This window comes from Pleurodeles waltl, chromosome 4_1, assembly GCF_031143425.1.
Source record: "Pleurodeles waltl isolate 20211129_DDA chromosome 4_1, aPleWal1.hap1.20221129, whole genome shotgun sequence".
In the NCBI taxonomy this organism is placed as follows: Eukaryota; Metazoa; Chordata; class Amphibia; order Caudata; family Salamandridae; genus Pleurodeles; species Pleurodeles waltl.
In genome coordinates this window covers 366732215-366746577 of record NC_090442.1, presented here as the reverse complement: position 1 = coordinate 366746577, position 14363 = coordinate 366732215, and the positions used below count along the sequence as shown (strand labels likewise).

The following is a 14363-nucleotide window of genomic DNA, read 5'->3' as shown; positions in this document are numbered from 1 at the left end:
GAGTAATATTGTTCCAGTGGATGGGAAAATCAACTGGAAGCAGAAAAAACAGTTGTATGGGTCTGCAGTATGGAGGCAGGCAGGATTACTAATGACTAACAGTACAAGCCTAATTCTCAAAGGTTAATCTACAGGTGAGGATTTCAGTGCACATAGATTTGCACTATCCCTGGGTGTAAATGGCCAATTCCATGCAAATTAAAAGCTGCATGATGAGATTTATGGCTAGTTGTAGAACTACATATCTGCACTCATGCCTCAGAATACAACCAAAAAGCCTATCTAGTTGTAAAGCTGGCACCAGAGATGTTTTAAGACATGGGCAAAGTGGGATCTGGTAGATAGAACAAGCGTTGTTCTGCTGAGTCTTGCCCTGAAGAACTTGAGTAATTTTTAAACAGCTCTGCTAAAAATACAATTTTCTTGCATTTCTATTTCATGTGGGTTATGTGTGAGCGTCTATTATAAACATTTTATGAAGAAATATTGCTTTTATTTCATGCAACATCCATAAAAAGTTTATTTTAGTTCACAACAAGGGACCTCACACATGAGACATTGGAGGGTATTACTGAGACTATTTACAGCAATATCAGTGAGCTACTGCTGTGTTACAATATTAAAATAACATGTCACTATCCCTGAATATTATATGTAAACACATTTAGAATTTGGATGTGCCTCTGCACTGTCAGTGACCTGTCCAAAGAGAGCATGAAAGAGATGAAATTGGGCCATAAATTCAAAGTTCCTCTGAATAGGGACCCCAAAATATGTTTGGCCCAAGGCCCCCAAAATCCTTAAGATGTCCCTGGCTGCTAAATGTAGTTCTGCATAGTATAGGCTAAGCTCTCCACCTATGCTTTGTAGAACTATGAACTGAAAGGTATGAAGAAACAGGCACCACTTGAGTAATATAATACATACCTGATAATCATAACAGGCCAAGGTCATAAACAGAGCCTGGGCTTCACCATCTTCCTCATGTAGTGTAAGAGGCGGAGCCAGACATCAACTACAATTTTGTGTTATTTTGAGGGTGAGAAGAAACTATAACTTATCTGTAAAGTAACTCTAGGCTACGTAACAAAAAATAGGTATAACTATAACTGCTGAATTTCTACATTATTGTGTGGGTAAAATGTGCACCTAACTATAACGTGCCTGTAACCTTTGTTTTTTTCAGTGGAAAAAAACATATATCGATATATGCATAGGTAGTTATAGTTAGGACCATGTTTCCATAGAAAAAGCGCTTTTTGACTTGCTTGTATCTTTGGCACCGTTTCTTCACGAAATGTTCCATAAAAAGTGGCCCGGTGATTCTTGTTGCAGACAGGAAGTTTCAGGGTGATCAGTCAAGGGGGCTCAAAAAAACATTGCGTTTCCCATGTTAATTCCCATATGACCTGTCAACACTTCTGCAGCCCGAACCACTGGCAGAATTACACCAAATTTGGCAGAAAGCTAGCTGCCGGTACTCAGATTGTACTTTTTGTCATTTGGTGCAAATCAGTTTTGTAGTTTAGGAGGTATTTAAGGGCAAATAAATTTGTGTATGCCTGGCCGCGGTGACTTCTTGATTATCTCACAAAAAATTCACAAAAATGTGTGATTTTGTGCCAACGCACATGCGAAAAGAAGGGTTGCAATTGGCTGGCTGCAACCTGACTAGAAAGTGGCGCCCTCCATTTTATTTCACAGGACACGGTCCCTGGGGGTGAAAATTCAAAATTAAAGTGGCATAAGGGGTCAAGATGAAGGTACCCTGACCCCAGGGGTGTGATATAGGTGTGTTTTAGGGTCAAATTATAGGTTTGATATAATTTTACGTCATGGTGTGTGATATTCAAGAAAATTCACAATTTTTCACAAATTATTTGCAAAATATTGGCGATTATGGAGATTCTCAAAAGAAAAAACACAGACTCATTCATACACTAATTCATTCACTCATACTTGCACTCAGAGGCTCAGACACTCACACACCCACTCAGACACTCATGCACCAACTCAGACCCACTCATAGACTGAAAGAACTCAAACTATAACTGCTGAATTTCTATGGTTTTCAGAACCTAACTATAAGGTCCCTGTAACCTTTGTAACTGTTTTTCAGTGAATATATGTACATTTGTATATATGTATATTATATATATATATATATATATATATATATATATATATATATATATATACATATATATATATATATATATATATATATATATATATATATATATATGTAAAAGTATTGATTACTGAAAAAGGATGGTTAGGAGTAAAATGATCAGATTTACTTGCAGTCCCTATGCAAGTGTAACTAATCTGAATTGCAACTGACTTACCCTTTTTGTAGGTGCTTTTCTGTATTTGAATGTTCTTCCCTGGTCCCCTCCTTAATTTACCTTCACAAATTCCAAATTTAGAATTGATATTCCTCATTTTTCCAGCCAGTCAACCTTGACCTTGACAACCAGACATTTTCTTCCATGAACATAGTGACATTTAAGATACATTTAAGGGTCCTTGGTACTATTTACCACAACGCATGATTTAAAAAAAACATATGGATAATATTTTTAATAGGGAAGTACTCTGTATATAGTTGAAACAAGTACAGTGAATCAAATCAAAATGAATGAAAGATGAATCTGTTACAATAAATCGAAATTACTCAAAATTATACTTCACCTGTCATAGGCGACAGTTATGCCAGCTAGGGTTGAGTTTTTGCAGACGAATACAAAAGCCAAAAAGAAAAAAAGGCTATAATCAAGCACGGATGTCCAAAATGAAATATTTGCTGCATAAAATGTCGATATTTTGAATTTTTTCATCAACAGACCTCCCAAAAAGTATCCAACGCCTATCACGGGTATGTTGTAAACAGCTGAGAAAGACACACATACGACCATTAAGCATTTTGAGAAGGCAATTTTCATGTACTCAACAATACAGTATTTACTTTCATAATATTTTGAACAGTCATCCGGCAAAGCAAAATTACCCATTTTCAATATCATTTAAGTATGCATTTACCTCTGTTCTACAACACCGACACGTCACCAAGGCCCACGTTAGGGAAAGCCAGTCTTAGTTTTATATTGGGGCCGATTAATGATTTTTTTTTTTACTTTGGCAAGAGTAAGTTTCAGGAGTTCTCTTGTACATAATCATATTCCAATTTTATTATATGTTTTAGGGCCAACTCACAAATGCATAAAAGAGTCTTTCAGAAGGTCTTTAGCCCAAAATACTTTTGTAACTAGACCTACTAAAACGAGATTACAAGTGTACAAGCCAATAAATATTTGTATACAATTAGCACAAATAGAAAAGACTGTGCCCCTTTTTTCACATTTACTAAGAGATAGCTGGGCGTTTCAGAGCCAATTTGCAAAAGCATTTTATAGGGCAGTAGTAATGTTGTAGCAGAGTCATCAGTTGAACATTTTTCTAATTTTTCTGTTCAATATTTGTTGTTAAATGATTCGTTGTACAGCATTGTTCTAATGCATTGATTTAACTCTGCAATCCAATGTGGGTACAGTAACATCATTAAATCATCTACGCACATTACATACCCACCTTTCTAGTTCCAACCTTAGGAGGGAACGACCACGATGACTTCACTGGTTCTCTGTTTCTGGTAGATTACCTAAGAATAGACCAAACCCTGCCAGCACCAATGCACAGCTCTGTACTGAATTCCCTTTTGAAATTACCTTCAGCCTAGGTCCATTTATCTTCATGGGGTGTGAGAAAACAGGGCTGATTGCAGAGGCCCCCTAACTTTTTGCCCTCATTTTTTGCTTTTTGCTGGTGATTTCCTGACTCTTATGGTGCCCTGTGTACTGCTAACCAGTCCTAGGGCCTGTGCTCTGTGTAAAATGGGTATGCAAATTACGCTAATTATGATTGGCTATGTCAACCTATCTATAAGTCCCTAGTATATGGTAGGGCATTTAGGTTTAGGGACCCCAGCATAGATAGTGCACCCGTAGGTGCACTGCTGAGGTGCCCAGGGTCATTTTAACTGCAGGCAAATTCGACTTTGGAATTAAAAGTACTTCCAAAGTCTTAAACTACCTTATTTTTACATATAGGCCACTACTAATGTGTGCCCTATGTGCCCCTACAGTTGGGTGCCATGTAACTATAAGCAAGGACCTTATAAAAATAGTTTTATAAGCCCTGATGAGGTAAAATAGCCAAATTAGTTTTCCCTCACTGTAGTTAACGGCCTCCATAGGCTAAAATGGGGAGACTTTATTTTAATTAACAAGGTTCCCTTAAGTGTAAGATACCTCATGTTTGGTATCAAATTAATTATTATTATAAATACCACAACTTACAATTGTTGGATTTGATATAACTAGTTCAGGTAAAGAGCTTTAAACTCTACCTGAAAAGTTGCCAACTTCAGCTCTGAGGTGCTTTTCTCTGATTGGCCAGCCTCTGGCAGTCTAGTCAGGCTGCCTTGATGAGGTGTGAAGTGGCCTGGGCTGAACATAAAAGATGTGCCCGGAGGAAGAGAACTGCCTCAGCAGATGGGGAAGCAGGAAGTGGGGAGGGCTGCCAAACTGGTCTTCAAAGACAGGAAAGGACAGTTGGGGCAAACCAGCACCTCCCTCATATCCTGCAACCCCAGACAATTAGGTGCCCTCTTGATTAGATTAGGAAAGGGCAGGAGAAGGGTGTGTTTAAGATTTTGTCCAATATATGGGAACCATAGTCAAGTTGAGTGGTGGGTACATTGGATGGCTGATGCATTGAGATTTAGATTTGTTGTAGCTGCCAATGTGACAGCTCAGTTGGAAGTGGGAATTAACATGTCAAGAGAGGGATGTGGATGCAGTACGGAAACAACAGGCCTACAGACAATTGGCACTGTACACTCATGCAAAGACCCTGAGCCCCAAGCATATGACACATGCAGTAAGGGAGTACGTAAATCTTTAATAACTATGTACGAAACAGAACTTAAAACTATGTAACACATCTATACTAACCTAATCTATCCTAATTGTACATTACTCACAACTGGCCCTAACTACCCTACGCTAAGCATACTTACCACATTTAACAATACACTCTAAACATTTGCCCCTCACCCCTCTTATATGATGAGACACATGTAGGACAACATTTACTAACCTAAACATATACTAACTAATACTAAACAAGTATATATTTGTAGGAAAGTCTTCCTTTTTGCCCTAGTCACCCACAAACTTTTTGGACAGGTACTGGTGGTTACTGACTCTTGGCTGTGCCCTGGGTACTGCTTACAAGTCCCAGGGCCGTTGCTCTGTGTAAAGTGGATATGCAAATTAGGCTAATTATAATTGGCAAAATTATCCTACCTGTAAGTCCCTAGTTTATGTTAGGGCATGGAGGTTTAGGGACACCAGCATAGATAGTGCCCACAAAGGTGCACTGCTGAGGTGCCTAGTGTCATTGTAAAGGCAGGCCTGCCTTGATGGCTGCTTTTAAATTAAAGTTACATTCAAATTCGAGTTTAAAGTAGTTCAAAAGTCTTAAACTACCTTATTTTTACATATGTCACCCCTAAGGTGTGCCCTATGTGCCCCTAGGGCTGGGTGCCATGTAACTGTAAGCAGGGACCTTATAAAAATAGTGTTATAAGGCCTGGTGAGGTAAAACAGCCAAATTCGTTTTTCCCTCATTGTAGTGAATGGCCTCCATAGGCTAGAATGGGGAGGACTTTATTTTAATTTTAAAAATCCTTTTAAGTAACAGATACTTCAAGTTTGGTATCAGATTAATTGTTATAATAAATCCCACAACTTCCAGTTGTTAGAGTTAATATAACTTGTTCAGCTAAAGAGTTTTAAACTTTACCTGAAAAGTTGCCAACTTTAGCCCTGCAGTGTTTTTGCTGCTTTGCTCTGATTGGCCTGCCTCTGGCAGTCTGGCCAGGCTGCCTTGATGAGGTGTGAAGTGGCCTGGCTTCACACAAAGAGATGTGCCTGGGGGAGGAGATCTCCCCTCAGCACATGGAGAAGCAGGAAAGGGGAGGACTGCCAAACTAGTCTTCAAAAGCATAGAAGGACATTTAGAGCAATCCAGCAACACCCTCACATCCTGCAAACCCAGGCAATTAGGTGCCCCCTTGATTAGATTAGGAGAAGGCAGGAGAGGGGTGTGTTTAGGATTTTTAGCCACACCAGTGTGTGGGCTCAGCCAGATGTAACCTACAAAAATCAGATTCAGGCATGATGGATCTTTGAAGAATGTTGCCTCCTTTGATTTATTTTTTACACACGTCCCAGAAGTGGTCATCACAGGGGGAAGAACCCTGCATCTGAATGGAGAACCAGGACCCCTTGTTTTTCACCCAGGAGCAAGGACAAATATGTCAGAGCTGCACCCACACCACAGATCCCTACCAGATCCCTACAAGGAAGAACACCAGGGGAAGAAGGACTGCCCTGCTGGACCCCGGATCTGCACCTGGACACTGCACTCTGAAGAACTGCACCAACTCCACAAGGAGGACTTTGCCTGGCTTCAACTGGTTCAAGGAGGGACTCCCTATTTGCTACAAGTGACAAATTGCTAACTAGAGTCCCCTGACTCAGATTCTGAAGAAACTGAACAGCTGACCGCTGCCCAGTGGCTGTTTTGGAGTTTGAGATGGGTGCATTCTGGGAGTTGTAGTCCACACCCTCAAGGAGAAACTCAGAGCCTCTGGATCCTTGGGATGAGCTGTGAACCCCAAAAGAACCTTAAAAGACCTTCTGGAAGAAGGTCCAGATGTTTGGAGAAGATTGGGGAACTTTTTTGAAAAAGCTCCATAAAGGGACCAACCTGCTGCAGTAATTCTAGCCAGTTTGCTTCAACCATGACCCGGACCGATTTGCACTTTCGTCCAGCTGAAGAAAATCTCAGAAAATGTGACTAAGGGGGTCATTCCGACCCTGGCGGTCCGCTGGGGTTGGAGGATGCACCGCCAACAGGCTGGCGGTGCATCAAGGGCAATTCTGACCGCGGCGGTAAAGCCGTGGTCAGAAAAGGGAAACCGCCGGTTTCCCGCCGGTTTTCCCCTGCCCCTGTGAATCCTCCACGGTGGCGCTGCAAGCAGCGCCGCCATGGGAATTCCGACCCCCTTCCCGCCAGCCTGGTTCTGGCGGTTTTCACCGCCAGAACCTGGCTGGCGGGAACGGGTGTCGTGGGGCCCCTGCGGGCCCCTGCAGTGCCCATGCCACTGGCATAGGCAGTGCAGGGGCCCCCTAACAGGGCCCCACATTGATTTTCAGTGTCTGCATGGCAGACACTGAAAATCGCGACGGGTGCAACTGCACCCGTCGCACCCCTTCCACTCCGCCGGCTCCATTCGGAGCCGGAATCCTCGCGGAAGGGGGTTTCCCGCTGGGCGGGCGGCCGTCTGGCGGTCGCCTGCCAGCCCAGCGGGAAACTCAGAATGACCGCCGTGGTCTTTTGACCGCGGTACGGTCTTCTGGCGGTTCCCGCCAGGCCGGCGGCATCCGCCGCCGGCGGGGGTCAGAATGACCCCCTAAGTCCAAACGTAGAAAGTTGACCGGGACCTCCCGAGCTGTGTATCAGAAGAGGGTTCCAGGGATGTCAGATCAAGATTCAGGTTCGGCCGAGTCAAAGGATTTTCATCTTGAAGAATCGTTTAAGTCTGAATGTAGAAATCTTCACAGATGGGTCCCGTGATGCGAATCCGAGGAAGGGCTTAAGGGAGGTCAGATCGGACTGGCAACTTCATCCCACTGAAGGAAATCTTCAGGAAAACGACTAAGTCTGTATGTAAACTTTTGACCGAGGCCTCCCGCTTGCTGTAGCTGAGCAGGGCTCCATCGTGCTTGACCTTAAACTTTGACTTTGTCCCGGTCGAGATGCAACCAGAAGACCAGAATGGTGCTTTTTGTTTCTAGGTGCTAAAAAACACTAGTTCTTTAAAAAATCATATCTCCGGTTCCCCTTATCCAATTATATTCATTTTGATGTCATTGTAAAGATAGAAATATAGTCTATTTTTATAAATTGGTGTCAGATTTGTATTCTGTTTTGTGTTTTACTTATTCACTGTTTTGTGAGTTTTAAATGCTTTACATTTGTATCCTAAGTTAAGCCTTGTCACTCATTTCACTCGCTACCAAGGGTTGAGCTGGGTTTAATTTATTGAGACCTAACTGAACGTAAGTGGAGGTTAGTGGCCTATTGCTAAGTGTAGGGACTTACCTGCCCTTACCAATAATCCACTTTCCAACATGGGGTTTACAGAGTGGATGCAAAATTGTCTGAAGTCCATTTGGTAATTTCCACCTCATTGATGTATTCCACAGTACCCCTCAACTACAGTGGCTTCCACACAACTATCCACATTACACAGCCCTGATATTTAGTTAATTACCTTGGGCTAAAGCTCACCCACCCCACAAGTACAATATCACAGTCATTAGGCAATCTGTGAACGTTATGGACTGTAATGATAAAAACTCAGAAAAGGTGGGGGTCTGCTTGATTTCCTTTTTTGAATGGTGGTTTTGTCAGTGCCCCAATTTAGTAATTGAATGCTGGATGTTTATAGTTGTGTGGCTGAATAAACCCATATATAGTTGTAAAAAGATTGCTAAAATGCACATTTCCAATTTCATTATACAAATCTGACCCTGCCAACTTTAAGCCTTAATAACGGCTGGAACAAAGAAGAACATTAAACACATGTGTGAAGAACTCATTGACTCCCAGGAAGAGGGCTGTGAAGTGAAAAGATCAGCTATCCCTTGATTTTCTGCTTGTAAGATTATGGCGGTCATTCCTACCTTGGCGGGCGGCGGTCGCCGCCCGCCTGGCGGGAACCGCCAGAAGACCGTACCGCGGTCAAAAGACCGCGGCGGTCATTCTGTCTTTCCCGCTGGGCTGGCGGGCGACCGCCAAAAGGCCGCCCGCCCGCCCGCCCAGCGGGAAAGCACCAGCAACGAGGAAGCCGGCTCCGAATGGAGCCGGCGGAGTTGCTGGTGTGCGACGGGTGCAGTTGCACCCGTCGCGATTTTCAGTGTCTGCCAAGCAGACACTGAAAATCAATGTGGGGCCCTGTTAGGGGGCCCCTGCAGTGCCCATGCCAGTGGCATGGGCACTGCAGGGGCCCCCAGGGGCCCCACAACACCCGTTCCCGCCAGCCAGGTTCTGGCAGTGAAAACCGCCAGAACCAGGCTGGCGGGAAGGGGGTCGGAATCCCCATGGCGGCGCTGCTTGCAGCGCCGCCGTGGAGGATTCACAGGGGCAGCGGGCCCGCCGGCTTCCCTTTTCTGACCGCGGCTTTACCGCCGCGGTCAGAATAGCCCCAGAAGCACCACCAGCCTGTTGGCGGTGCTTCCTCCGTCCCCTACCCTGGCGGTCTCGGACTGCCAGGGTAGGAATGACCCCCTATGTGTTAGAGCCTGAAAACCATGTCTGTTGCTTCCCACGTGTACAAAAGGGGACTCAGAACTTATCCAAAAAGATCCACTACTTTTGATGTATTCATTGGAAGACTATGAGGGGAAGAGGGTAAAAAAACTGAATGTGACATGCTGCCCTCGAGAAACTCATCGAAATCAGGAGGTCCTGGAGGTTTTAACTGTGACCATGAAGAGAGTTTTTGTGAAGCCAGTGTAACCAGTGGCCAACTGTTTTTAAAAGTTGGTAGACTATCAGGGTGAACAGAAAGAGTTTTATCAAACTTTTGGTAAAATTGAATCTTTTGACCTCCATAGGACCACATCAAGGTACCAACGTTGCCTAATGAAGATGTCACCTTGTTGGACAATACTGCCAAATTAATCTGTATTGGGGATTGTTGCTGCATAGTGTGAGACTGATTGACATTGAGTTCTGTTTAAACAACTTATCCAACTTTCAGGTGTCTAGCCTGACTGTGGCTTCCATCTCTGCCCAGCTTATAAATTTCCATCTCTAAAAAGTCTCAACATGAATTGCAAGTATACGAAAAGACACAAATGCGTGCCCAGCATAGAAAGGTTTGCATAATCTAAGCTTTTCTCAGCAAGATTCAAGGTTTCAGAAGGGTAGCAAAATCTTTTGACCTTGTGGAAGTCATCTAGTCTTTCCCATGTCAAAAGAATATCTTGTTCAAATACAAAAACATTGATAGCATTGGGTTTCCATGGCATTGTATTGATTGTTAATAACATTAAAAATAACTTCTCCTGATCACTTTTGATCATTTTATTGTTTGGGCAATATTGTAGACATCCAGATTCACTCTTTAATACTGACAAGGGTCAGGAATATTTTCGGCTATTTCTTTGCGTCTCTGAGTGTAGCCTCTGTTCATAGCATCCTGCCATATATTTTTGCCATTGAGTTGCTAAACTATGATTGTTTCCTAAATTTGTTGTGACCTAAAGTTAGTTATTTATGTACAAAGGTGCTGTCAACCATAATTAAAAGTTTCAATTTGAGGCTCCCTAAGTGTCAGTTTGATGCAATGAAACCGAGATCAGCTTAGTTTGGACACTTCCAAGGGTTCCTTACTGAATGGTTATGAATTTGCTTGAGATTTGTCCGTTGGTGTCTGTTACTTGGACCAATATTTTATTTATTGTGTTATCTAACAACGTGTTGATCACCAATGGACATCTCTCTAATTGGGGAGAGAAGGGTGGAAGAATTTTCATTTTCCTGTGGGAGTTTTAAACTAAACTGGGGCTGCACAAGCAATGAGTTCCCGTTTGCAGACGCTGCCCATAAGAGATGTCAAAAGAAAAATTGGCCAGCCAATATTTTGGTACAACCACTTTGTCTTGCAGTTTTAGTAAATGCCGTCCACACATGAATACACAGCACCTTGGTATCCAGGAAAAAAGACCCACAATAATTTCCAAAGAAATCCAATTTTTTCCATCTCTGGTGTTCCAGCTCAAAATCTCTTCATAAGATGATTATTGAAATTCAAAATGTCTTCCAAAAATAATTGATGAAGCTTACGATCCCTATCCTATCCTCATTTTCAAAGTTTATTGAACCTTTTTATAGTGATTCTGTTTCAGCCATTGAAACATGTTTCTTCCTTGAGAAGAGGATTTGCTCAATAACTTTGCCCATTTCTCTACTGTTTTCCTTTTCATATTTTTCAAAACACTTTTTCCATGTTAACAAGTTCATACCACTTTCTTGACAAAAAAAATCAGGAACAAAATATATAGGCTTATGTTAAAAAATAATATTTTCCTAATCCCTCTATGCCCTCACAGTAAGTGGAATGGCATCCCTGTAGAAGAAAACATTGTGCATCATTGTGCATCATTCCAAATTTTACTAGGTGTAGAAGCACACAAAGTGAAACCACTTACTTGACCTTGCACACTTTCTTCCAGCAGAAAGTTGGTGAACAATGTATGTGGCAGAGGGCCTGGAAATTAAGAGTTGCATTCCAATGTTTTTAAAACTGAAGGGGCACACTTCCTTCAGTATTTCCAGATCAGTGTGTGTTAATACATTGTTCCAGCTCACCTACATGTGAGCCCCATCCTCTGCTACCAGATTTGCAAGGGCATGTTATTCCTTTGCAGGAATCAAAATCCAATGAGGTCAATAGATCTTTGGACCCAGCTTAAGGTTGTGGAAAACCAGACAGCAAATTGAAAAAACAATCCAATTTCAATGTTACAGTATGATAAATGTAACCATACAAGAAACACTCCAGTCAGGAATAAAGCTAAGGGCTTTTTTGGCAAACCTAAGCTCAAAGTCATATAGATAATTCTCAAGACAAGGTTCTAAAGATACAGTATCACCAAGGGTTGACCAAGGCGACAAAATAGATTCAAGTGTACTAACATTAACAGAACTAGGCACTCTACAAATACAATACAAAACATCAGCAGAATTATCTGATGAACGGAAAACAATCGTTGCTCAGTCTTAAAAAGCATTTAGGCAATTCAAATCATTAAGGTTCAATTTAGTTAGGTAACATCCAATAGAAATCGATCATGCAGCTTCAACTTGAAAAATTGGTACAGTTTTCCAGATTTGTCATGAGAACAGTGTCCACTTGTACTCCTCCATGCAAGCTTGCAATATTTATATAATTTGTCAGTCTACAGTCCTGAATGTTCCATCCTCAAGGGCGACTTCCTAAACTAACTATGTGTAACCAATAGACATCTGCTACCAAGCTAGCATTCTTATGGGAACGAAATCTGGAAGAAAGGTACACGTTAGCAGGATGATGTGACATTTTCTGCACAGTCATGAATACAGGGCCTAGCAGGCTAATACAAGTGATTTAAATAAGTTAATGCAAGTGGATTAAAGCAGTACATTAATCATTTAAATAAAATACATTTTAAAACTCAAACTCCAAATTCAACATTAATAAACTTTCATTAGCGTTCATTTTACAGTAACTTTAAATGAAATAACTCTGCTAATACATTTCCATTTATGTGGCGCAGAACAGCATTTCTATGTACTTGCATATGAATTTAAAACGCTTATCACCAGAAATCTAATATAATTTAATTGCAAACTATTAGTTTAGACTTTCAAATCTAACAGAATGAGAGATAAATTCTTCAAACATGTAATTTAATCTCAATACCACATAGGTTTCAGTAACTAGTCTAGGTGAATGCACACTAATAGGGCTTCTCAGTGCACTGAGTACTTTGATTATCATAACGCATAAACTGTCACGTATAAATGATCATTATGACATTAAAGACAATACTAAAATTTCTGCTACATCTCAACCTAAGTGAACTCTTGGTTTGGCAATTTCAATTCCTATAAATTCTCACATTTCCATAATATTTGATCAGAGACACACATCATTTTAAAGTTTACCAAATAATTAATCAAACAAACAAGAAAATAAATAAATGACATTCAGTGAAAGGATGGCATTGATGACACGGTGTCCTCAAGACTAATCTCTAATCCCACTGTGCCCACTATGCTTATCAGGCATTAGGGACAGAGCGTGGCCTATGCCAACTTCTTTGGCCCACTTACCCCTCCTAAGCACCTTCTGTACACCACTTTCAGCTGTGCCTAGTGGATTGTTGGCACAGGCCATAGCTTTTAGCCAAGCCTATGTCCGCCCCTTCAGTCTCAATTTGTCAGAAATATTTGTTTTTCGTTCTTAAATATATGGTGTGCTGCTTTCTTTATTTACTCCTTTTCACAGGATAACAACAAAAGCCATGAATACACTTACAAGCAAAATAATAGGTGTTCAAGAAGGAAAAGAATTGGAAACCAGAAAGAATTAGGGGCTTGAATAATTAACCCTTTAGCAAATAAGATGCTTGACATGTCATTAGTAACAGCCACGGTACCAAGATCTTGAAAGCAAGCTAAAATTCTGCCCTTGCTGAAGAAACCATCTGCGGGTTATTGGGTACAGCCAAATTATAGGCCTATATCTCTGCTCCCACCATTATCCAAGATACTGGAGAAACATACTAATCAGCAGCTCTGTATATATGGAATCCAATTACCTGCTCCACCATTATCAGTCTGGCTTCAGACCCCACTTTAGCACTGAGATAGCACTTATGAAGGCTAGTGAATACATCAAAAGCACCTTAGATGCTGGGGTAAGGGTAGCACTCATTATGTTACATCTATCAGCAGCCTTTGATGCGGTCCCCCACTCTAACCTCCTGGGGTGTCTGCAATCAAGTGGCATAGTGGATCAAGCCTTGGACTGGTTCACCTCCTTTTGGAATGCAGAAATCAACAGATTTGGATCATACCTTCTCCTCGGAGCCACGTGAGTTGACAGTGTTCTCCAAGACTCTACCTTGAGCCCTACATTATTTAATATATGCCTTATCCCTCACGCTCAGTTAGCAGAAGTCCTTGGAGCAAAGATTATATCTTACATTGCTTATACTCAGCTGCTGTTCTCATGTGGCAAGGCAGAAGAGTTTCCAGGGCAAATGATTAAAACCTGTCAGGCAGTAGTCTTTAATTTGATGGCTAAACATCAGCTCAAATGCAATGCTGAGAAAACTAAGATTCTTTTTTCGGCAATACTTCTCCAGAAATTTGGCAGACTTTTTGGCCTGAAAATGCTCTGTCTTCAGGCCCTCCTGGGGGCATTGTTAATAACGTGGGGGTCAAATTTGATAATAGCCTGTCATTCAGGCCACAAATTAAGTTGGATGCTGGCACTTGCTTTAGTGTACTGCGTTCCCTGAAAATGTTTTCTCGCTATCTGTCCTTCACTACAAACCAACAATTATCCAGACCCTGATAATCTTGAGGTTAGACTACTGCAATGTGCTTTGTTTTGGCATACTGGAGTACCTGCTGGAGAAGCTTCTTGTGGTCCAGGATATAGCGGCTTGTTT

General features: G+C 41.7%; 1 protein-coding gene across 2 annotated transcripts in view; it reads right to left on the bottom strand.

Moving 5' to 3' along the window:
- The window catches only part of LOC138287752 (solute carrier organic anion transporter family member 1A2-like), a 670615-nt gene that overhangs the window by 215112 nt on the left and 441140 nt on the right, over nucleotides 1-14363 (bottom strand). For both annotated transcript variants that reach the window (XM_069228525.1, XM_069228526.1), the window contains exon 10: nucleotides 2695-2893. In XM_069228525.1, coding sequence (XP_069084626.1) covers nucleotides 2695-2893 — 199 coding nt within the window. The remainder of the gene's footprint in view (nucleotides 1-2694; nucleotides 2894-14363) is intronic.